The 26,495-nt window shown below is 36.1% G+C and overlaps 1 protein-coding gene across 1 annotated transcript; it reads left to right on the top strand.

The window, feature by feature from the left end:
- The first annotated feature begins 2,024 nt into the window (after positions 1-2,024).
- Positions 2,025-23,012, top strand: LOC149955609 (cytochrome P450 3A21-like). The gene is made up of 14 exons (XM_090166711.1): positions 2,025-2,147; positions 7,974-8,073; positions 8,140-8,192; positions 8,254-8,350; positions 11,235-11,351; positions 11,721-11,809; positions 16,785-16,930; positions 17,000-17,115; positions 18,500-18,632; positions 21,034-21,200; positions 21,852-21,940; positions 22,275-22,418; positions 22,590-22,752; positions 22,842-23,012. The coding sequence occupies exons 1-14, from the start codon at positions 2,074-2,076 to the stop codon at positions 22,914-22,916; spliced, it is 1,563 nt and encodes a 520-aa protein (XP_090022837.1). The 5' UTR covers positions 2,025-2,073; the 3' UTR covers positions 22,917-23,012.
- The last annotated feature ends 3,483 nt before the right edge of the window (positions 23,013-26,495 follow it).

Raw genomic sequence — 26,495 nt, 5'->3', positions numbered from 1 at the left:
AATTACAATTATATAGATAAATTACGATTTAAACGGATTATATATCGGATTAGTCGTAATCATGTAAACAAAAGTTCTAAATTAAATTTAAATAACTTGTCCTTATAAATTATATTCTAGGGTTCGCCAGCGATAAATAAATTATAGCAATAAATTTAAGGAGTTTAGGGATGGGTGGAACAAATTACGGCTCTTCGTTTTTCCAATTGAAATTCGGATGTACCCAAAAATGGACCCCATGTGTCCTAAAAACAACCAAAGTCACCATTTTCGCCCCTATGTACCCCATTTCGGACCAAATGTACCCCAAACTGGACCCTTTAGCTTTATTGTAATGTTAAACGCCCATAGAGATCCCCCTAAAAAGAATAATAAACTGGCGGTCCAATTTTGGGTACATAAATTATTTCGGAGAGATAAAACTAATTCGGGCAAACTGCCGCGATTTATAGTGAATGGGAAAAAAAGCCAATTTCTAGCGATTGGGAGCAATAATAAAACCTTATAATTTGTACACACTCTGCTCTTTTTTTCCAAAACACTTTTACCGATGACCACCCGCTATTTTACGGTACCCTTTTACAACCCTTAGGAGCCCGAAAGTGTTTGAAAGTGTTTGTCGGCGAAAACCCATTGAACTATTTATTACCAACTCGAAAAGACAGGTGCCCTAGGCCCGACATTCACTATGACGGGTAGGCTGTTTGCATAACATCGTGTCAGTCCACACCGCCCGCCGAATAGGGGCAGATAACCTATTGATCTAAAATTGGTTAACACCTGTGTTTTATGGGTTATAACATCGTAAATCAGCTAACCTTTTGACCTAAAATGGGGTGCCTCCAGATATTAACTATGACGGATCGGCTGTTTGCATAACGTCGTGTCACCGCCATAGGGGGAGATAACCTATTGACCCAGGGGTAACATCGTAAATCATCTAACCTATTGACCTGCCGACTATTGCCCCAAAATGGGACCCCTACAGGAGCCCGTTTCACCCTATTTAACGGTTTATAGCTGTTTGCATAACATCGTGTCACCACCATAGGGGCAGATGACCTATTGACCCAACATCGTAAATCAGCTAACCTTTTGACCTAAAATGGGGTGCCTCCAGCTATTAACTATGACTGGCCGGGTGTTTGCATAACATCGTGTCAGTCCACACCACCTGCGGAATAGGGGCAGATAACCTATCGTAAATCATCTAACCTATTGACCTAACCTTTTGACCCCGCCGAAAATGTACGCAAAATGGGGCCCCTATAGGGGGGTCCGTTTCACACCTATTTAACGGCTGTTTGCATCGTGTCCATAGGGGCAGATAACCTATTGACCTAACATCGTAACTCAGCTAACCTTTTGACCCCGCCGAATATTGCCGCAAAAGGGGGCCCCTATAGGGGCCCGTTTCACACCTATTTAACGGCTGTTTGCATCGTGTCCATAGGGGCAGATAACCTATTGACCTAACATCGTAACTCAGCTAACCTTTTGACCCCGCCGAATATTGCCGCAAAAGGGGGCCCCTATAGGGGCCCGTTTCACCCGCCCGCAGGTGCCCCCTTATCGGTATACACACTCACTTATCTCTGCCGTCGGAGTTTTAGCTTTGTCGAAGATACAGCTTTCATATCTTTTCTCTGATTTTGAATTCCCAACTAATTTTCCTCGTATAAAGGACGCGTTATCGTTTAGCCCATTCTTCCACGCGATAAAGAAAGGGACTGAAATGTAACGGTTGCCGAGTTACGTAGTTATTATACAACGCTATATTAAAAACCTTTGAAAGAAGAAAATTTTACATTCTCAGCTGCAGCTGGTAGTGGCGTTTATAGAATCTGTTGCTTCGAAAATAGACTGAACCGGCGAACCTTTTTCTCTTGACACTTACGTTAAAAGCGTGTCTTATCTGAAATCGGATAATAAAATACACCGTTACTTTGAAAAGGCTTCCAATAAAATTCGATAGAATTTGGACGTCACGCCGTTAAGGTCTGTACGATATAATGCCGTTCAGTAACTCCTAACTGGATCCCCCAGTGATCTTTTCGGCTAACGCGGAGGATCATGTCGGTTACGTTAGTTTTGGAGGTGTTGGCTGCCACCGTTTTGATTCTAGTCACGTCGATTCTCGCATATTGGTAAGATAAGATTTGCGTTCGTATTTTAACAAATAATGTATTTAGTTACTTAAAGGGACTTTCAAGGGTGTTGGTCCATTGATCGAAAAATATGTGATCGACAGTCGATCATTATACGTTGCAATTGATCGAAATTCCATTTGATCGAATCCCATTTGTCATTTGTTTCATAAGATCGAACCTTCAAATGATCGACAGTCGATCATTATACGTTGCAATTGATCGAAATTCCATTTGATCGAATCCCATTTGTCATTTGTTTCATAAGATCGAACCTTCAAATGATCGACAGTCGATCATTATACGTTGCAATTGATCGAAATTCCATTTGATCGAATCCCATTTGTCATTTGTTTCATAAGATCGAACTTTCAAATGATCGAATACTATTTGATCGAATTCAAAAGTATTTATAGTACCAGTTGGTATGTTTTTATTTTACCGTATGTCAATATGAAGTGCAGAAGGAATAATGATGGAATAATTCATTGCTTAAATGCAGAAGGAATAATGATGGAATAATTCATTGCTTTAACTGTAAATTTCGCTTCTCTAATTTCACCTTTTTTGAGCGGTAAAATTTTCGCTCCTCTAATTTTGCCTTTTTTTGAGCGGTAAAATTTTCGCTCCTCTAATTTCGCCTTTTTTTGAGCGGTAAAATTTTCGCTCCTCTAATTTCGCCTTTTTTGAGCGGTAAAATTTTCGCTCCTCTAATTTTGCCTTTTTTTGAGCGGTAAAACTTTCGCCTTTTTTTGAGCGGCGAAATTTTATCATTTTCGCACTTTTTGAGTAGTAAAATTTTCGCTCCTCTCTTTTCACTTTGCTCTCTTTTAAAAAGATCTGTTACGTCTCAATTTCACTCGAAATTGCACAAACTGCTCAAAATGAGAAGAGACCAGATCTCCATTTCCACCGAGACTTCGTTCCGTTCATATTTGTTTCGTTGCCCAATTACCCACTCGTTCTCCATCTCTATGGGGCTGCCTAAGTAGCCCCTTTTATTTTTATAACCCTGTCGAATTGACCAAGAAAAAGTATTGAGGTTTGCTGCCTTGCCAACAGATGTTATTTCTTATATTTGTTTACGCTTTGTTGTGTTTTATTGCTATTTTGAATTTATGTTCGCCTAAAATGGGTGAAAAGTATATATTTTTTTGTGGTGGTCACCCGGAATGGGTGGAAAGTCTGTTAGTTTATGGAGGACAGCTGGTGTCTTTTGCCAAACAAACTGTCAAAGTTGAACGAAGTGTGGATGGTCGTGATTCATCCTTGGAAGATGCGAGGTCTTGGTGATCATTGCAGAAATAACTTAAGTGGTAAGCAGTCTGAATTCCCAGGGGTGCGAATTCCTGCTCGTATTTAAACTGAACTCAAACAAATTTGGAGGAAAAGTTTAATATTATTGTCACGCCGTCGAAAGAATTCCCTCCAGAGCTATCACCAGAACTGCCGAAATATGCTTAAATATTATTTCGTTATTTATTTATTTATATATTTATTGCTTTAATTCTATCAGAATATCATAGCCCCCGTTTCCCTATACGTACGTGGCTATTGATCACCCCCCACTTGTGTTGGCACGTTTTTCATTATTATTATTGTGTATTTCTTTATCACGTACTAATTGCTGTCCCTTTTATTAAATATTAATAACAGCAAGAGTCGGATCAACGTGAAGTAGCGCTTTTTTCAAAACAAGATACTTAAACTACATTCTGACCAAAAGGCAGGGACTTACGTTGATCGGCTCGTTTGTAAATTTGAAAAGAATTTAAATAATAGTAATTTTTAACTAAATATTTCATATGTGAAATATGTATGTAGAGTATAAGTTGTCTAATTATAATAATTATATGGTTCTCTGACAACGTTATTGTCTCGCTATTTTGAATTTTAGCTTCCTTTGCTCTTAATAGATAGCCCCACGCTCTCCAGTAAAGTCGTTTATCGAAGAATCCGATAGATTCATTGCCATCTCTTATAACAAAGACCTTATCATACTTCAGGTGTCAATGATTGAAGGACAGTTGCTTTGAATATTGGCGAACCTCAATTAGAGTTTTCTCTTCTCTCCCTCCAACAACTATTTCTTAACGCACTAGTCCGTTTTTAAAATAACTTAACTAAAAATCAACTTTAAGCAAATCCCCTAGACATTAAGTTGACCATAACAAAATTAATTTCCTGTAAGTTAACTCGCCAGCCCCAATAGTGAAAGTTGTGCCGTCTACCGGGCCAGTTATTTTTACAATTCAGTGCATCTCGGACTTTTGCTCCTACGTCCTTAATGGAAACTCCAGAGACCCGACACGGAAAACGTTTAGAAAAGGCTACAAAATCATTCATAATTTAGTTTTTGATATAGAATTATATGTTACCTCTCACCCCTGTAACATGTAGTAAAGCTTCTACAAACAGTCCAAATCTCTCTTAGTAAGCTACACTGTTATTGAAACGGGGTAAAAAAACAACCTTTTGGGGTGTAGAAGGCTGAGACCCTGGACGAACCCTTTTTGGTATCATTACGCACCTTTTTTGGAGGTTCGATATTGAACCTTGAAATAGGGTTAAATAATAAACCTTAAATGATTGATTTCAGCACCCTATAAGGGTTTTAAAAACCACCATTCAGGGTACAACTAACCACCATTATGGGTAACCATAACCACCATTTCGGGTTGACCTAAGAACCATTTCGGGTTCAAATACCCACCATGTAGGGTTCATATAAGCACCATTTAGGGTTCAAATAAGCCCCATTTTGGATTCAAATACTCACCATTTAGGGTTCATATAAGCACCATTTAGGGTTAATATAAGCAACATTTAGGGCTCCAATAACCCCATTTTGGATTCAAATACTCACCATTTAGGGTTCATATAAGCACCATTTAGGGCTCCAATAAGCCCCATTTTGGATTAAAATAATAATAATAAGGTGGCGCATAAGCAGACGTTATTGACAATCAAAGTTTTAAAACCGACGCGGCAATTTACTAAAAAATCTTATTCCTTTCGAGGGACTTTCTATATTATAAAAACACAACACAGAACAACAGATTTACAAATTTTCGTCTCTAGCAGACGCTACACACGCTAGTGGAGTGTGGCGAGAAAACTTCAGCACCGCAGCGCCACCTAGAGCCGTTTCGGTCGCAAATAAGTTTTTTCCTCTCCCACTAGTTTTAAAACGAACTTTTTACCTCTCCGAGAGGACTATGTCTTCTAGGAGGGGTTTTACAATCACCGTGTCTATCTGTCTGTGTGTCTGTGTGCTGCGAACGCGTTACCGGGGCAAAGTCGAAAAACCATGTTTTCAGTTTAAAAGGAGGCAAAACCACCGTGTGACGGTGAGCGTTAACGGATGATTTTGCAGTTGTTTTTGTCGTTAACGCTCACCATCGCGACGGTTTCAATTCAGTTTTATTGGAAAGTTGGTTTTTTGTACTTGTTAAGCGTAGTGTGACGGTGTTTGGTGTGTGAATAATGGCGGATGTGGGTGATGAGTTTAGTATTTATGGGTGTTTTCTCTTCAACTTCTTATTGACTTTTTGGGACGAACCGAGTATTGAGGGTTACGTCTCAATGTCCAAATGGCAGGGTTCCCACCAATTGTTTACGGCATTCGTCTTAGTATCAATTTGCGATCGCATCGGGCGGGATTTGAACCCGAGACCTCTTGTATGACAGGCGGACGTTCTACCAAAGCACCACCGACACTTATTACGCATTATCGAAAATTAGACCTTTAGCTTTATCAGAAGCGTTTATTACAAATTAAATTTTGGTTTTTATTAAAATAGAACGAAATTTCGTGTTCCATTTAAATTATTGCATCGAAGTAATTCTAATGTAGCGTATTCTCTGTTGATTAAAAACGAAAGCGCCGCCCAGGTTTCGATCCCGAGCCCTTCTGCATGACAGGCGAATGTTCTACCACAGAACCACCGATAGATGTTACGTTTCTTTGAAAATTATAAACTCAGCTTAGCGGAAGAGTGTATTAATGGTTTTTAAAGTCAAAATGTTTTACGTATGAAATTTTAAAGGTCAAATCTTGTTTTAGCGCAGTCAGCAGAACCTGTGGGTGATCCACTTTGTTAGTTTTTTTGTTATTTATTTACGGGTTTTATTATCGTCTTAAATATAGTTGTAATATTGCAAAGGCGTTTATTTAACGTTTATTGATATACGAGCTGTCGTTTAGTCAAGAGGCTCTATGTGCTTTGTTGGTGGTAAGGTTTTTGCTTCTTGTTAATACATTTGGTTTGGATATTTAGATATCTACGATTCCTAATGCAGTCACTTATTTCCTGGGTGTGCGAGTCATTATATGATATTTGAAATTGGACGGTATTGGTCTTTTTCATTCGGTATGTGTCACAACGTCAACTGGAAGTCTACCAGTCGTCCACTACCATGCATATGTCGAATATAGCTATTTTACGGTATCTTCATCAAGGGCGAGTGTTGAAATAAAATGATCGTTAAAAATGAGGCAACTATTTCGTAAGCGAGAAAAATACAAATACCCTCTGTAGATATTTCTTTCATTAAAATTGGTTTCGTATTATATTCAACTGATAAACTTGTACTATAAAAAGGGTTAAATTCAATTTTGCATTGTTTTAGTACGTCTAACTCACTGTTGTAACTACTTAATTTATAATATTCTGAATAAATTATAATCGGTTGTTACGTCTCAATTATTTTAATTATAACTAAAATTTTATACCGGGCGGGATAGAACCGGGATTACGGTTTTAGAAAATAACTCTGAATTGCGGAGATATCTTCAAGGGTCATCTCGAGAAATTAATACCACTATTGACAATCCTTCCGAGGAGAGGTATATTTTGGCTTGCCAACTTGTTGTACTTGTCTAGTTACAAAACATTGCCTCGTCTATTTTTAAACCATACCAATAGATGGCGTTTTTTATGCGCAAAATTTTAAAGCATTTCTAAAGACTACTATACGGTACCTATATTCTTCTGGGTATTTCTGAGACAAGTGAAGCACGGGGCCAGTGAAGATAAAGGTGGCTGCGGCTAAAGAAATATATTAGGTTTTTCCAACATTGAACTGTTTTGAAAGACCTCAAAGTAAAATTAACCAAAATTCTGAAACGTACAAAAATTCTCCATAAAATTTTATATATGTACTTTTGTATTTGTTATTTGAAATCGTACACATGTACCAGTTTTGCCAACACTGAAAATCCCACATCCCGGTTAATATAACAAAATTTCCGGCAAACCCCCAAAACGTTTTTCACCACGCCCTTCTCAAATCTCACCGGAAAACATACCAAATATTTTCTACTTCCGTAGGCTAGCGCTGAAGAAAAGTAAATTAAACAAATATAAAAGAAAATACTAAAATCCGAAGGTCATATAATATACACAAAAATATACACTTGATATTTTTTCGACAATAGTGCTTTTTCCTAAAAAAATTAAACCAAAATATTTAAGGTCAAAAATCCCAAAAAATCATTGATTTTCACTTAAACATTCCTTTATCCCACAGAGCCCAATAAATCGTCAAAAATCCCACAATGCTGGATTTATCCCACATATTGGCAAAATTTTAAAGAATTTAAAAAATACCCTTTTTGGTTACAATTTGAACCCTTTTTGCTTCAAAATACATAGGGTGGAAAATTGAACCCTTCGCTTTGTTTTTCACACCCTTTCGTAAAAATAACCGTCGACGGTTCAATATTACACCCCGAGGTGTAATTTTGAACTTTACATGCACCCTTTTCAATAACAGTGTATGCTATTTACCAATGGTCCCTAAAATGTCTCTCTTGTTTTACAGTGTATATTTCAAGCGCTCCCATTATTGGGTGGATAAAAACATTCCCTTTGAAAGTCCCGTTCCCTTCTTGGGGATATTCTTTGGATTATTGAGAGGAAAAGTAGGTGTCTGAAGCGTCAATGCGTTACACAGTACCAACTCTCTTAATAAATCCTCTTTTCTTCAGTCTTTCCATGGATATGATCAAGAACTTTACCAGAGGAACGGGAAAGTCTTTGGGTAAGCGAATTTTAATCCTTCCTTCATCATACAATTCGTTTAAAAACTGCATTTCTCGTAGGGCTTACGCTGGATTTCAAACGTACCTATTTGTTTCCGATCCCGAATTACTTAAACTCGTTTTCGTCAAAGATTTCAATGTTTTTTCAAGCAGAAGGGTAGAGTAAAATTTTAATATTATTTGACACTTTTTGCGGTTCGTATACAAATTGGGTTTCATTTACATTGAAGTCCTTAAAAGTTGTGGCTTCATGACTGAATTTTTTAATTCAAACTTTTTCGTTTCCATTAAAATTTAGGGAGCTTTCGAACCGCTAAATTTTAAATGTAATGAAATAGTTTTCGTCATGAAATATTGTGTCTCTTCCATATAATTTTTTAAATACTAATTGGGCTTATATGACTGATTAGATTACAACAAAAGTTTAAAATATATTCCTTAATTGAAGTATTTATCAATAATATAACGGAACTCTAAGATACTTAAAAAGTTTCGATTCGAAAAATGAAATTAAAGAAGCGCTTGCAATAGAACGATTTCGCTGTTGATCAATTTATTTTCTTTATGTACGATATTTTATTAAATTACTATAGCAACATTGCTACCCAGCTACGATATAACTTAATTCTAAATCTGTTTTTATAAATTTGAATAATATAAGTACAACAGCAGACACCCAAAATTGGCAGCTAGACCCGAAGTAGCTCTTTTTTCAGTAGCTGTCACTAGCGTCGAAATAAAAAAGGCGGTACTTATTGGTACCCTTCGTTGATTGGATCGTTTGTAAATTGGTCAATAACACAAATTACAGCAATTATAAACAATAGTTTTACACAGGATATATAATCTAGGTTAAAGTCCACTAAATATAGCATAAGTTGTCTAACTACAATACTCTACAATGGCTCTCTGACGACGTTATCATTTGGCTATTTTTAATTTTCGCTTCCTTTGTCATAAATAGAGGACACTACGCTCTCCAGTAAAGTCGCGTTTTTTGAAGAATCGGATAGATTCATGGCCATCTCTAATAACAGGGGCCTTTTCATAATACAGGTGGCAACGATAGAGCCGCCAGTTGCTTTAAAAGTAGAACCATTGAGTCGAGGATATTACCGGATATTACAGTAACAACAATATATTAGAGGGGACGGTAGTCCCCACAGCAAGGTCCGGGAAAGTGACTAGCTTTTCGAGACCAAGCTAGTATTATCCCGATGCAACTAAGGGCCGATTTCAGCCCCTTGTATCTCCTGAGCCACTCAGAGTAGCGAGACAAGCAATATACCATTGGAAAGACCAGGTGCATACGACAAACATACAATAAAACTATATATCTAGGGCTGTTAGACTAATAATGCGACGTAGCTCAAAAATAGCTAAAATGTCAAAAAAAAAACTTTCGCCTTCTTCTTGCAGACCGATCTAGAACAAACACTACTTATCCGATTTGCATAACAATTGGTAACCACCTTCCACTTGATTTCCCATTGTAGCCTTCCAAAGGATAAGTCACAGTGCCTAACCGTCGATGAGGAAAAACTTTAGCCCCGCCACAATATTTTTCCAAATATTTGAATTGCGTCCAAGCAGAACCTGTTTGTTTCCGTGGTTTAGTGTCTCCGCTATATCTACAAATGTATTATCATAACGATTTAGACCTAAGCTATAGAACGGCTCGTCACGTTTTAATTTAAATTGGTATTTTCGAATTTTTATTTAATATACATTCTCATATAATAAGAAAAGCTTGTCATAACTCTCACTAACCCCTGTCCCCACGTATCCCCCCGTTGGCGTGGCCGTTACACATCTCTCGCCCTGATTAATCAGATGGTTTCTTCGCCGGGCTCGCGGTCTTCTCAGACTCACTCAGCCCTTTCTTCTTTGAATTAAAAAAAAACTCTCACTATATTTATTTAGCTGAATAATTTGAATACATATTCAATATTTATTTTATTTAGCTGAATAATTTGAATACATATTCAATAATAATTTTATTTAGCTGAATAATTTGAATACATATTCAATATTAATTTTATTTAGCTGAATAATTTGAATATTCAATATTATTATGAAAATACTACAAGACGTGCCAGGTAAGAAATTGTAAAATGGTTAGCGTACTTTTATAATCTAAAATCATGCAATTTTCCCCTACACGTTTGTTTAGGAGGGGGGGGGGGGGTAAGCTTAAACTCTCTATTGTCTCAAAATTATTTAATTTGGGATGTGTAAGTTTTAAGATCAGATTTCCAATCCGCAAAGAAAATTCTCTCACGTTGTCTAATTCTTTTCTGGAGGTGCCAATTAAGTATTAGAGAGGTCTAGGTCCCAATTTCCCAAAGTGTCGGGATGATTTTTTGTAGTTTCTTATTTGAATTTGTGTTTTTTACAACAAAATTTCCCGACACAGATATGCTTATAGCTATAGTATAATTTTAACTGTAAATCTACCGGGGTGGAATAGTGGAATAAGGTGGGGGGGGGGGGGGGGACGCAGAGTGGTTAATAGTTCTGGAACTACAAAAATATATGAAATCTGGCCAAAAACCTTAAGGTTAATATAGATGTTGCAAATCATGAAAAAAAGGGCGCGCAAGGTCTAGCGTATTTGATGTCAAGTAGCGTGATATGCGGGCTTTTTTTACCAAGAGTTATGAACAGGCCCATATAGAACTAGTCCATATTTCTTTTAAGACCTTGCCCATGGTTTGATTTCACTACTTTCATGGGCTGAGACATTAGGACGTAGTGTTGTTCAGTGGACCTTAAGGTTTTTGGCCAGATACTAATTACTAAAGGAAATCTAAGAAACGCCAAATGGAAATTGCGTAGGCAGGGGAGGGGAAATAGGGCATGTTTTCTTTTGCATGGTACCCCCTTTCCCCTCGTAACTAAAATCCTGGTTACGCCACTGTGCATAGCAAATTGTACGCGGGAAAAGCAAGCTTTATGTCAGGATAAATTGTAACGGGACTAAATAGTTATTTTTAAATACCTGACAATGCAAAGGAAGTTTTAATTAAATTTTATTTTAGGTGTTGAAAACAGGAATATCGTTGGTTGATAATATGCTATTGGTTATAAATGGCGAGAAGTGGAAAAATATTCGGAACACAATCACACCAGCGTTCTCCTCCGGGAAACTAAAGAGCGTAAGGCGTTTTAATGTTTAAATTTCATTAGCGTGTTTTTTTATCAAAAAGGAATTCGTAGATAACGCGCGTTATCTTGGAAACGCACAATGTATTTATTCATTGTTCCGGGGCTGATCCCGATACTGAAGTTCAAAATCTGAGCTTCATTTAGTTTCAAAATAGACCCATGATGTAAGTTGGGGGGCCGAAAATTAACAGTTTTACCTGGCAACTCAGCATTTGGACGGAACATCTGTTTCCTTACTTCATTACGGGCAGAATTTAACATATTCAGGAAAGCATCGATTAATTGCTTCAAATTGAAAATTCTGAAACTCGCGCGCTCAGTGATGAACTTCTAATTTTAAGTGACAATTTCTTCGCTAGATGATTCCAGTTATTTGCGACTGTGCTCAAATCTCCACGAGCAATTTTGTGAAATATTCCGAAGATGGAAAAGTAGTCAACTGCAAAAAGTAAGAAACTCTCAGACCCTTTCCAAAGGGTGGACCATTTTCATATCCTTATTAGTCGATTCATAGCACACTAAATGGGACATTTGCTCAGTCAGGCCACCTGTAGTTATAACTGAAAAAAGTTCCCTTTTTCGTACAATAATCTATATAATAAAACGCTAAATCCCTTTCGTTTCGTTTTCCGAACCCGCTTTCGCTGCGCGCAAAACCATCCCTTTATCTTCTCGATTTTTAACGGGTTGGTGTGAAAGAAAGGAATGGTTCTTAAACGAAACTGCAACAAAATAAGGATACTCTTGTCGAAGAAACGATACGGCTCCGTTACAAAAACTTACAACGTGCTGTCGAAAGTTTCGTTGGCCATTTTCTGCTTTTTTGTAGAGCTCTAATTTAGGTCGGACGTCCAAGGATTCCGTCTCCATCGGTTTAACGCCGAGCCAAAATCTGCCAGAGAGTAATACGATCGGGTCCAGCACGATGCTTTTAGTTGCGAAATATCCAAAGGTTACTTTACTATTATGATGGTTCGTGGGTTGGTCACACTCATTCTGTTCTGGAATGGCTATATTTCAACTGAAATTAAAAAAGAGTGCTCTAATCACGCTACGGGGTAACCTCGGCACTTAAATGGGTTTGTGCAATTGGACCCGAATTCAAAGGCGTATTTAAGGGGGATTTTCGAAGTGCAAATCCCCCCTTGAAATTAATCAAGACGGGGTGATTAACATTACCTTTCAATATCAAGGGGCGCAAATCGTGAGTTACTTTTAGGTCTCAAAAGGGGGGGGGGATTTGACTACCACCCGAAATAAAATCTTGAATACGCCCTTGCCAGAATGGTTGTCATAGATATTAAAGTTTTCACGGAGATATTAATTCGGCACTCAAAAGGATAAATAGTATTTATTGCCACGCATCATCAGATATAAACATGCCATTTGTGTTAAAATGGCGACCATTCCCAATTAGAGTAACATGGTCAAACACGTGAATATTTACCAAAACCAGTGTTTTCATACGGTCAATTGTACGTAACTTCAAATAAAAATTACATAAACCAGTTTTAGACACCGACGACTATATATTAACTAAAAACGTTGTCTATTTACAGAGATTTTATAATTGGCGGGGTCTTACTGCCATATTATTACCAGAATTTTGTTTCACAACATTAACTTATTCAAATTTGCTTTTGATTACAATTCATGAAAACTCTTGAACCACATTTGTTCACAATCATTTAGCCATTCGAGAAAAGTGAATGCGGAATGAGTTGTTCCGAGCTATCATTGAACTGGGATCAAACCCGGCTCCTCTTGCTGCGAGGCGAAAGAGCTAACCACTCCGCCACCGCACGCCAAATGACATAGTGTAATAGTGTTTTAAGGCTCTTTTATTAGGCTATGGCCTGGTGCCACTACTCTGTTCATATCCGCCATGGCCGATACACTCGGAGGAGTAACAATTAAGTAACCTAACAAAACTGAAACTAAACTTGGGTGAACGCTTTTTAAAGGGAATATTACCTCGGGTATTTCTTGTTGAACACCAACGTTTGCATCTCTGGCCGCTCTTGCCTTTGGCTTTAGAAATGTTTGGCGCCACTGTACAGGGTAATTTGAAAAATTGAAGGGTTCTTCCATAAAGATCGCTTTGCAGGTTATATTTCCTTTAAATGAATCATAAAATATAAAACCCAGGTAGCAAAACAACGTTATTATTTGGTTAATATTTCGTTTGGTCGTTGAAATAACGTTTTCTGGTTTTTTATTTGCCCTTCTTCAACGTTAATATATAATTATAATATTCACAATTTTTCATGTGTAAATTTGGGTATCAATATTCACTTGAAATTAACGTCATTTTCACTGGTTTTATCAACGGTTGATTTTAAGCTAGAAATTCACGTTTTAATTAAGTTTTTTTAACAATTTTTATTCACCAGTTTTCATGTGTAAAATTAGGTATATATATTCACTTGAAATTAACGCCATTTTCAGTAATTTTATCAACGGTTAATTTTAAGCTAGAAGTTCACGTTTTAATTTCGTTTTGTTTTAAACTATTTTTGTATTTATTAAATATTTATTTTAATAAACAAAGTTATATTGTGTTTTTAAAAAACAAATATTAATTCTGATGGTAAATTTTTACTATTCAATTTCTATCAATGACAAATGTTTTTTTCTACTTATATCCAGTTCTTATATTTTTTTAAACTTAGCTATACCCAAGGTTCGTAAATCGTGCATGCTATACCAAAGATAATATAAATACGTACCCTAGATTCGAAATATCGGCGTTTTCTCGTTAGGGTTTTACTGAGTTCGCGCCGGAAGTCGGAAAAATCGTGCTCCATAGCAGGGTGAGAAATAAGGAATTTCAAAAGATAACCCAAAATTATATTACTCACCTTTAGTTTTGTTTCGTTTAGAAACATTTTTAGAGCTACAGGCATGATCCATTATTGTTTTAAAACATTATAACGCAAAAATATCTGGTATCTTGAAAACCGCAAGTCAAAAACCACGGCGAAATTTTCACTTAAACTTTACGTTTTAACTACATGTCGGTAGCCCTGCCAGCTCCATGGAGGCAGTTTTTTCCGACTTCCGCCGCGAACTCAGTAAGAGCCTGCGTTACGTGAAAGGAACTTGATTTCCAATCTAGGGTACGTAGTTATAATATCTTTGGCTATACCAAGGCACATGAACAGATCATAGAGTATAGCAGACGGACGGTGACTAATCAGTCGTGTAGTGTCTGATGTCTGTTAACGGACGTGTTCGTTATTGGAACTTATTTCTAGAGAATTATTTACAAATTAAAGTAGGTTAAGGCAAATGGACTGCGATAAATAAGGTAAAAACAAAATGTATTTAAAAATATTATTAAAAAACGACAGGGGCGTAGGAACCAGGGGGGGCAGGGGGGGGGAAATGCCCCTCCCTAGAATTTTGCTGGGAGGGGCAGCTAATGTTATTGCACCCTCCAACATTTTGATCTGTTGAAATCTTCAAAAGGCTCAAATGCTCATTTTAAACGCATATAAAGCTTATAGAAAGAAGCACAACTGTGTTTAATTTTCAGTCTTTTCCCACCAATTCACATAGAAGTAAAAATTTCACATGCACTCGGAGAAGCTACACTCCATTAAAAATTCAAAACTATTCTTTAGGCCCCTTTTCTTTTCTCTTTGCCCCCTCCAACTTCTAGAACGTTCCTACGCCCCTGAAAAACGAAATTATAGCTCATAACCTTAATTATTTTTATTGACTTTGGTATGAAACGAGCATGTGTCCTAGGCTTAACGAAGAGAACCGTTAGCACTATCAGCAAGGGCCGCGTCAAAATTCTGAGAAGGAATTCTTCTCTTGAGAAGAGTTCTTCGTGAGAATTTTTCTCCCCGGGAGATTTCGCTAAAATAAAATGCGTCAAATGTAAAAAGACTCTTCTAAAGATGGCGGCTTACGATAATCCCACGATCGTAGTAAACTAAGCCTTTGACAATAAATGTTATTTTTACACGATTTCACGACAATATATGAAGCAAGGAAATATTTTATTTATAATTTAAAAGGAAAGGTTTCATAGGAAATTGACTAACCATTCTATATTCTCTTAAATAAATTTTCGTCCACAAAAATATCATAATGTTTATATTCTTCAACATCAAGTGAACGTATTAGAATATTAGCTGCCATTTTTATTTGTAATTTGACATGTGTGTCAAAATTTTGAGAAGTGAGAATTCTCACTATCAAGGGAAGAATTCTTAGAATTTTGACGTGCCCCAGACACGCAGATTTTGGCTAGTGCAGCGCTAGTTTTAAAATGCTTTCTTAATGGAATATAAATAGTTGTCAGTTTCAATGTATAGAATGATTTAAAAGTTGGTAAATTAATAAAAGTGAAGCTTTAATTAAAATTTTACATTAATTTTATTTCGCTTGATATGCCATGGGGTATAAATTATCTAATATATAAAGTAGTGTGTTTTTTTATTTGTCCGCTATAGTAATCTACAGTTTTCAACTTAGGCCGACTACATTTGGAATACTATCTCATGGTACCTAATAATTAGGTATATCCGCTATGTACAAGATACTACTCTTTGATCTTAGCCAAAACACCGAGTTTCTTAGTTCTTTAGGCATACACACGAAAAAAGCTTAAATGATTGCAATTTTTTTTTTAAAAACCTTCTACCAGACACTAGGCCATTTAATAAAATGCAAATTATTATGTAATCAACGTGTAATTGGTTAATATTGTCAGTAACTAGGTATGGTGCCATGCGTGGAGACAATTATGGCAGCGTTCTATTTTAATGTGTAATGTGTCGGAGTTTCATTACTTACGCTTTTTCCTTGATTACACAAATAATTAATTTTCCCCGTGAAATACTGGGAAATCCAGCTAGAATTAATTTTTTAACTTTGTACATAGTTCCTGCATGATGTTTCTTCCAAAAATATATTTTAGTTACATATACAAGTAAATAAAGGTTGATTAATCGTTGTTTGCAACGTGTTAGAGCAGTTCATTAAACGTTTCAACAGCTTTTAAATAATAACGATTTATTTGCATTTATATAATAACGATTCAATTGCGTTGTTTATAATAACTTCAGTAAATCGTAGATTATTATGGAAACAAGAACTTTTTTATACGTTACGCGTCTCGTTCTGTCACCGGACATCGTCAACGTCACACTCAACGTTTAATCTCATCTTAAAATTAACCGTTTTTGAACGGTTAATCAACGAGTTTTTGCTACATGGGAACGTTATGAAAATTATGATATAATAAAATATGTCCATTTCAGGGTGTCCAGACAAATCCCTAGAGTCCAATAGATAACCCCTCCCAAGGTGTCCACGGAAATGTCTCATTTGTTTATTTAGTCATTAATGTAGCAACTTGACGGAGGTTGCTCCTCTGGTCAATTTTATTTATTTTGACTTTTGTACAGGTTATACGGTAACTTTACGTTGGACGTCATTGCGAACATTGCATTTGGAACTAGACTGGATTCGCATAATGATCCTGATAATAAATTCGTCGCCCACGCCAGAAAAATATCCAGCAATGAAATCAGCTTTAAAACATTCATAGCTTGTAAGACTTTTTTCTTGAGCGTAACACAAATTCTAGCAATAAATAACTAGGAAATATTCCCAATTTCAGTTTTATTTCCAAAACTGGCCAAGTTAACTGGCATATCGTTATTTCCCATGGATCCTTTCGAATTCTTCGAAGAGATAACCAATTCTATAATAAACAGACGCAAGCAGAATAACGAAGTAAGTTAGATGGAGGTTCCTTCTACGATCCTTAACTGTAGTTTTTACACACAATCCTTAAGGGATTTAGGTGTACTATTTTCGCTCGGTACGTAGCCGCCGCCGCCGCCGTTCGATGTTCGGGTTCGGGTAATAACTCTCGACAGGTTTGTAGGAAAATGGTAAATGATACGTCAATCTATAGCTTGTATAAAACACCCGGTCCAGAAGTGTGTAATTTGCGTATTTTATTTTTTTTTGCCGATTTTCATTTTGAAATTTGAATTTCGTGCCAATCCTAGATTCAGAAATCAAATGCCATCTATCTCCAAATATTTCATCTTCGACCTTGGAAAATTAGAATTTTCGCGCTTAGTGAAACGGCTTCTAGCTATAGATACCAATTTCGCTTCTTCGTGTTATTCGGCCCCACTTGAAAAAAGTGATAAAAAACGCTAATAAGTAGAAAAGTCCATAATGAAAAAGGATAAAAAAGCTAAACCCTACACAGTTTTGAAGAAATTTAAAAACTTGTAAATAGCTCGTACCAATCGCTCTTCGAGCACACATAAAGAGTAATTGAGTTATTGTACAGGGTCTTTGAAATTTTGGTTAAATTTACACTCAGGGTTCTTATAGTGAGCTTATTAATTTAATGACAGGGTGATTGAAATATTGTTCCTAATTAATTAACAAGGTGATTAATAAAGCGCGGTCATGGGTCTTTCTTTGAGTTAAAATTACATTTTGGTTGTCAATGCTTAGTGGCTTAGATATATTAAACGACAAGGTGATTGAGATGATGTTTGTAATATACAGGGTAGTTGAGAAAACGCTTATTTTCGACCAAATTTATTTTGGGTTATAATAGTACGTTTATTAATTTTATGTACAAGATGATTCTAAATTTGTTCAAATTTTAATTTAATATTCAAACTATATTTAATACATCGTTGGGGGGGGATTGTGTGTACTTATATGTCCGTGTTAACTTTGTACTTGCTCCAAATAGCTTCCACAGCAATTGCATATAAATTTATTTATTATGCGCTAGTTCTTGAATTTTCGGGTTTTAGAAACGATTTCAATGTTTTGTTTTATGTCTTTGACTAGTGTGATATTGAAATGTCTTTTTAAAAATCTATTTATTTTTTGTAAAAATAACGCCTTTTTCGTTGCTGTAGATGTTTCGAACTTTGTGTTATGACAATTAAATTGAATTCCTAAACTATAATACACGTAGCATGTCTTTTCAATTGAATTAAATTAATTTAGAGTATAAATTTACACATTTTATTTATATTGCACTAAATAAAGTATATTTAAAAAAGTTTTTTCATCAATTGATAGAACTGAAGTATTTTGCGACAATTTAAATTAGGAATCTTTTTTGTTTAAAATCAAGGTGAGACCCGATTTCCTTCAACTGATGATAGACAGTCAAAAGGTCGACGAGAAAGTCTCAGAAAATCCTGTGGATCAGTCAAATCAAGCTGAAGGTGACAAGACAGAAAACGTCACCCAAATTAAACGGAAACGTAAGATTTTCAAATTAGGAAGGTTGGAATTCTAACAGAATAACCTATTTTTAGTCACTGTTGAAGCCTTAATTTTGGTTTGGGTGGGGGACGTTGGCCTTAGCGGCATTATTTGCTGAACCTCTCTCTTTTCTGGTTTTTATTTGGTTTTCTGTAAACAAAATGAAATCGTAAATTAATAGGGCGGCTAAAATACTTAGCGAAGGGCCGTTGAAGACTTAAGTACGGCTCTAGGCCAAAAAACAAATGCGATCGGCTCAATGATATTTGAAGCTCTGACGATTTTGACGCCTAGAGCCATCAATAACATTAAATGAATTGATATTCAGGAGAATATCTTCATCAATCTAAATAAAACATTTGTTTTTACATGTTACTTCATGTAGCTGATATATTTTACCTGAGATGTTTTTAAAGTTTAGTATTATTTATGTTGGGTTCGATACCAACTTGTGGCACTGGGTGAAAACTCGGAACAACTCCTTCTGCGTTGAGTTTGCAAGTTCTATCCCCACTGGTTTAAGGGGTTTTCCCCCGAGCTCTTCGGTTTCCCCTTCCATAAAAACTTGTTCAGGTTAATGGTAATAGTTAGTGTTGGGAGCTGTTAGCTCGATCGCGTGGCATGCAGGGCTTGCCACCACCCTCCTATATACGCATTGTAACCCGGCCACCTGAATTAAAGGCATCAAAAGTCGCTTGACGACTTAGGCCTAAGGTGGTGCTGATTATTATTATAGTTACTAATTTTAGATTTCCGTTGTTAAATGTTGGGACACAAATTAAACGTACCATTTTAATTTTACCTTTTTTTAAATGATAAATCCGCTGGAAGTTCCTATTCACAAAAGTCTGTTAGGTTCGAACTTACTCAATTCGACTTTAACTAGATAGCACAGCTATAATTAATACCCCTGACCTCGACACTCCCGCTGAAAGGACCGAAGTAACTATAGGTCCATGCTTTCAAGAGCAACATTAAGAAACAGCGATCGTTTGGGCACAAATCAATTTATATTTCACTTTTGCTGAAAGTCCATTATGAAAGGGGGAAAAATAGTTAAACACTAGAACAAATTCCAGAACATTGGTGGAACACTAGAACAAATTCCAGAACATTGGTGGTTCTTGTGAACTAAATATCGAATAACGGCACTAGAACTGTTATAATTACCTAATATTAATTAATTTTTTAGCAAAAGCTGTTGAAGAGAAATTCACCTTTTGCGGAGACCTTTACGAATCGATTTTGTTTCGGGGGGAAGAAACCCCCTTTGCTAACTATAAGCGGCACGGCCCTAGCATGTAATTAAACGTAAGCCTAAGATCTTCAAAATATTAAAACTTCAAAGGAATCGTACCAGAAATGCTACTTTAGTCACGCAGTGGCGTAGCTGAGAAATCAGAGGCCGCCCGCAAAAATCTCAATGGGGCGCCCCTTTTCAACTTTTTTATGGTGAGCAGGGCCCCGTGAAGCTCGCCCCCCCCCCCACGTCCTAAATTTGTGTTTGACAACACAATTTAAAAAAATTCATTCAACCATACGTTCCAGGGCCGATAAATTCCGGGAAATTTTAAGTCATTCTTTAAAAAGGAAAATTATTGTGTATACCTTTGTTCCCTATATAAACCAAATAAACAGGCTAATATACAGGCTACATATTCTTCTACCCTGGTAGTACATAGCGTATTTCAGACTTCTATCTATAGTTCCGCGTTCATCGATTTCTATAGAGTTCTACTCTAATTGAATGTGGGTTAACAGATAAATTATTAGACGATAGACAGTTTCAGCAACTCATGGATATTGCTTAAACATGAACTTCTACTTGTCTTAGCCACGCTTGGTGAGAGATAGACCTACTATTAGTTTGCGTTAGCGTCGTGAATTTATAAAGCTAATAGAGTCGCTAATATCATTTTCGCGATGCGCCGTTGAAAAGCTAGAGACGGCTAATGCGAAGAGGTCAAGCATATTTGAAGCTCTGACGATTTTGAAGTCTTGAGCCACAAACAACATGTGATTAATAGTTGTATTCAAGGGAATATCTTAATCAATCTTAATCTTAAACATTTCGTATAAATTTATGCAGCTGAGATTTCACGGAGAGATTTTAAAGTAGTAGAAATGAACGTTTCGTGGGGATCCTTTCGACGTCTTATGTGTCACATTTTTATTCAGTGGAAGTAGATTTCCCCCGATTATTAATTAATATCACAGGTGTGGTATTTTAACGGTTAAATAGAGGTACCTACTACTAATCGAACGACGCATCAGTTAATGATTTTTCAAGTGCTAGCGCCGCGGCGTATTCACCACCGCCAGGATCACAATTTAAAATGTTTGCTAGACAGAGACCTGGTGAATGTTTCCTAGAGATTAAGCTTAAATTTTTTTCTACAGCCCTGACAAAGGACGAAGCTTTGTCGCAGTGCATCTTGTTCTTCATCGCGGGCTACGACAGCACTGCCACGACCCTCACCGTGGTGTCTTATTACTTGGCACTGAACCCCGACGTCCAAGAGAAGGTTCTTGAAGAAGTAGATCGTATCTGGAATAAATGGGCAAGTGTTCTTGATAACTAAGGTAGGGTGGCGGAGTGGTTAGCACTTTCGCCTCGCAGCAAGAGGAGCCGGGTTCGATCCCAGCTTGTGGCACTGGGTGAAAACTCGGAACACCTCCTTCTGTTTGCAAGTTCTCTCTCCACTGGTTAAAGGGGTTTCCCCTTTTTAAAAAAATTGCTTAGGTTAACGGTAATAGTTAGTGTAGGGAACTGTTGGCTCGCGTGGCATGAAGACCTTACCACCATCCTATTACGCATTGTAACCCGCCCATCTGTTTGAGGCATTAAATGTCGCTATATGATTTGAGCCTAAGGTGGTGTCTTGGGTTTATTAAAATAAAATAATGAAAAACCACATAACATGAGCAACGGTGGTTTTGCTTTAAATAATTATTTAAATTATAAGACGATTTCTGATACCAGTGGTGAATTACTAATTTACGATTATACATTTTTGTACCGCACGTGTTTTCGCTATATCATACTAGCTGTTTCAAATGTAAAAATGAATATATTTTTTAAATTTAACCTATCAGTTATGTCGATTTAGCTTTCAGACGGCGATTTAATAATGATGGAAAAACATTTTTATTAAAAATTTAAAAAAATAAAACTTATATGCTATACTCTAATAAGTGGGTTTAATAAATGTTTGTAGAAGGTTCTCGATCCTGAAGCTCTTCATGAAGCCAAATATATCGAAGCTGCTATCGATGAAACCCTGCGATTGTGCCCACCTATTTCGAGGTAAACTCTCATAACGTTAGAATAGCTCTTAATCCTAAAAATTACTATACAATCTTTAACATTACTATAAATAATAACGCTCTGAAAATCTAATCAGATATATAGATAATAATATCTTTATTATTGTATTTATTATATGTATTTATTCTAATGTCCCCCTAAACATGTACGAGTCTTAAGAAATTCGTTATTTAAGTGATTCTATTTCATAGAACAAATATGGTTTGTAAATATATAAATATCCCTACGGAGTGTAATTTTAACATAAATTAATACCCAAGACACGACATCTAGCGATTGTGTCTTGATAAATGTTCTAATCTTCCCAATATAGGATTGAGCGAACTGCTGTGAAGGATCACGTACTTGGAGACACTGGTATTCCGATTAAAAAGGGCATGGTAGTAGGAGTACCTGTCTACGCCATGCACCACGATCCCGAGTTTTTCTCGGAGCCGGAGAGGTTTAAACCTGAAAGGTATTGATTCGCTCTGTTACTCATTAACAAGATAACTCTTTCGTTCTTGAAATATTTCCTAATGAGAAAATTCAAGCATTTCAAACTTTCTTGTTGGTGAAAGTGTTGTAATTCCTTCAATTGCATGACGCATATTTTGAAACAATGAATGTCAAGATTTGTTCTTGTCAGGTTTTTCCCGAAAGATGAGAGTGAAGTTCAGCCATACACCTATTTGCCATTCGGAGCTGGACCTCGTAACTGTGTTGCCATGAGGCTGGCGATTATGGAAGTCAAAATCTGTTTGCTCCATGTCCTCAGATCAGTCAAGTTTACTACTTGTCCAGAAACAATGGTATGAACGTTAAACATGTTTTTTTTCTGTTCATAATAATGCGTCAAGAAATTCGTAATACCTATTATTTAAATTTGGAATTATTTTAGATTCCAATTCAGTACATAAATGGATCTGGTTTGCTACAGCCAAAAGATGTTATCCTAAAAGTGAATTTAAGATAATTAAATATATTAATTTGTATAAATAGAAAACTATGTGGTGTGATAAATTATGGTTTTGTATTTTTTATATCTTAATGTTCACTCATTTTGGTTGTATGGTGTATTAAATATTAATTCGACAAACTCATGCGAGCATCGTCCTGTTGAGAAACGTAGAAATAGCAAACCCAAATTAATACTTATGTGGGGAAATAACTTCAATTTAAAATTGGATAAAATGGAGCATGCGTCTGTCTATCTCGACAGTCAAACCACACTAACAAAAAATACAACATATTATCATCGTTGCCAGATCGAAAATCTGAAATTATCGTATCTAAGCCAAAAAATTATCGATTTTCCTGGAAAATTATCGTAAATTTCTTTTTGGCGATAAATTTTAATTCATACATAAATGCGTTGAATTTAGATGATTTTTTAAAGCACTACAGGAGTTTTATTTCAGGGAAATAAACAAAATGTCTATTATCATTATTAACTAAACTTAGTATGTTTAAAAATGTTTGAAAAAATGCGGTAATAGCTAGGAGTAATAAACTCACACTCTGGACTACGCGTACAGAAAATGTATATCATTCATTTTTAAGTAGAAAAGTTATATAAATTAATAATTAAATATAAATCGTTCGTAGGTTTTTAAAAAAATCTAAAGATTATCGTACATTATAGTACGTTGAGGCAGAATTATCGAAATAATGGTACGATATCGTACGCCATGAAAATTATAGTACGCCCTAAAAATTTTGATTAAATTATCGCACTGTGCGATAATTATCGTACGTCTGGCAACGCTGCATATTATTGAGTCTTCTGTGCGACTATAAAAACAAAAAGGTTATCACGCCTAGAGTTGGTGGGTTAAAGTTCAAATTTACAAAACAGGGGATAGCTATAAAAAATCAAAGGTCCGACGTCGGTGAAGCGATTCCGTTAGGAGGTCCGCAAAACAAAATAGTTTTAAAAGAAAAATATAGCTTAAATGTTAGTTTTGGTTTTTTAATTTCCAACACGTCCATCAGATGTAGGGAAAACAGCGTAAATATCAAAATTCTGTAACTGCTATTTATTAAAAAATCAAATAGATGAAACCATTTAGAATTTTTAATTTCGAAACTGAAGGACTTATTGTAAGAGTAAAATTCTAAATGAAGATTTTAAAGTTTTCACGATAATTGCATTCCAGGTCAATTTAACCAAATTAAATAGACAGGGGCGAAGGAACCGGGAGGGGCAGGGGGGCAATGACCCTCCCTAGAATTTTGCTGGGAGGGGCAGCTAATGTTATTGCCCCCTCCAACCTTTGGTCAGTTGAAATCTTCAAAAGACTCAAATTCTCATTTTAAAAGCATATAAAGCTTATAGAACCTCCCCTCCCTAGAATTTTGCTGGGAGGGGCAGCTAATGTTATTGCCCCCTCCAACCTTTGGTCAGTTGAAATCTTCAAAAGACTCAAATTCTCATTTTAAAAGCATATAAAGCTTATAGAACCTCAACTGTGTTTAAATTTCAGTCTTTTCCCGCCAATATATATAGTTGTAACAAGTACACATGCATTCGGAGAAGCTACTCCATTAAAAATTAAAAACAATTCTCCAGACCCCATTTCGTTTATCTTTGCCCCCTCCAACTTCTAGAACGTTCCTACGCCCCTGTAAATAGATGAGTTTTGTTCATGGTTTTTATCTATAAAATTCAATAAATGATTTTACCTTTGAAGTTTCAACCCAACGAAAATAACTTGTTATAGGGCAAGGTTGGTAGAACTGCTGCTCAGCCGCACTATTAGGTTGGAGCATTCACAGGGGGCCCCGAGCGAGATACACTAGAAATTTTAGTTGGGTGGGAAGACAGTTCGTCCCCCGGTTTTGACGTCATATGTGGGCGCAACAAGAGGCGACGTTCGTACCGAGTCGCGTGCGTAACTAGCCCCTCTCGCTCGCTCGAATGAGAGAAAAAATTATCGGAATTTATCTCCAGCTGCAAGTTAGGCTGCGAAGTAAACAGAAGAAGGCAGGTCGCGCCTCGTGCGTTATTATCGCCAATATCGCCATGACCTAAGCCTTTGGCTCTCTTTGATAAGAAGTAAGTTTTTAAATTTGATTATTTTTAGTTATTTAAAATATAAAGCCTGTTTAGTTATTAAAAATATAAAGCCTGTTTAGTTATTAAAAATATAAAGCCTGTTTAGTTATTAAAAATATAAAGCCTGTTTAGTTATTAAAAATATAAAGTCTGTTATGTTATTAAAAATATAAAGCCCTTTATAACATTTTAGATAAAATAAGAGGTTTTTCTTATGAATTGACTCATTTTTAATTAATGAAATTTATTATTATGTTTAGGATTTACCCTTATGGAAAGCGAAAATGCCTGGGATGTATTGTGCTGTATTAGGCTGTGGAAACAACATAAATAAAGCCAAGAGACATAGAAGAAAAAGAGTCTGCCTCTTGAGCTCTCCCCTAGCTTCCACCACAGGTTTCCTGAAAACTTCCAACTTCACCAACCTCCCTCTTACGCCCCATACTAGCGAGCCAATCATATTGTTAGAATTCAAATCTTTTTTTGGGGAAAAAATAGTATCGCGACACTAGCGACCCTATTATTAATTCAGCCGAATTCACGAAACTTCGTCTGCTTTAGTCAACGAGTTTCCAAACATAGGCTTATTACGTTATAATCGATTTTTATTATACTTTTACGTGAAATAAATTTTAAAATGTCGGGAAAGAAAAGTAGGGTGAAGTTGACCAATAATCCAACGCAGTACAATGCTTTTGCAAAACTTAAAGATGTTCGTTAAACTGGTGTTCAGTGCCTTAAGTTATACTGAGAACTCTATCATGCAATTTATTTCCTGTTTTCTTAATCCAGTTTCATCAGTTGTAAAGAAATCATCCTTCTCATAATCTTTCAATATGATTTCCCAGACAATTTCCCTAGTTTCCATTTCAATTAGTTTTAAAAATTTTCAGTACTTATAATATTAAATAATACACTAAGCCTTGGTAAAAACGTGTTTGGTTACTTGGTAAATTGCAACTACGCCTTGGTAAAAACGTGTTCGGTAAAACTATGCAAGGAATATAATTTCAGCAGCACTATTTTTCTCAGCCGAATAACGCATTTTCAAAGTGCTACGCCCGTCAAATTTCTAGTAATCTAGCGCCCCCCCCCTAATGGGGAAAAGAACTGAATACTCGATACCCAACTCGATTGCCTAAAACCACTACTCGCACAGCCTTATATAAAATGCTTAAAATTTCCGAAAAACTTTTAAATTTGAAGAAAGTTGTAGAGCAATACTTCAAAATAACTTGAAATGCATTTATTGAAAGAAAGTGCTCATGTAAATATTGAAATAAAACAACGCTCCAATAAATATCACAATTCTGAAATTAAACCCAGGAAAATAATTTAAAACATAAATTGATATTTTAAATTTATTTTATCGAAAGTAAGTGCACATGGAACGAAACTTACACTTGCAATTCCTTTCATTATAAATTGCAATTTTAAGTTACAGCATAAAAAATATGTATTTTAAAATGTTTAAAAAATATCAATAATCTATTTAAC

The sequence above is a fragment of the Leiobunum rupestre genome, chromosome 2, assembly GCF_980474605.1.
Source record: "Leiobunum rupestre chromosome 2, qqLeiRupe1.1.hap1, whole genome shotgun sequence".
Lineage (NCBI taxonomy): Eukaryota > Metazoa > Arthropoda > Arachnida > Opiliones > Sclerosomatidae > Leiobunum > Leiobunum rupestre.
This window is presented reverse-complemented; position numbering and strand designations above follow the sequence as displayed.

Coding starts and splice junctions, on each gene's coding strand:
- LOC149955609 (XM_090166711.1), top strand. CDS start 2,074: ATGTCGGTTACGTTAGTTTTGGAGGTGTTGGCTGCCACCGTTTTGATT. Junction 8,074..8,139: donor TTGGATTATTGAGAGGAAAA/GTAGGTGTCTGA, acceptor TCTTTTCTTCAG/TCTTTCCATGGATATGATCA. Junction 16,931..16,999: donor CTTTAAAACATTCATAGCTT/GTAAGACTTTTT, acceptor TCCCAATTTCAG/TTTTATTTCCAAAACTGGCC.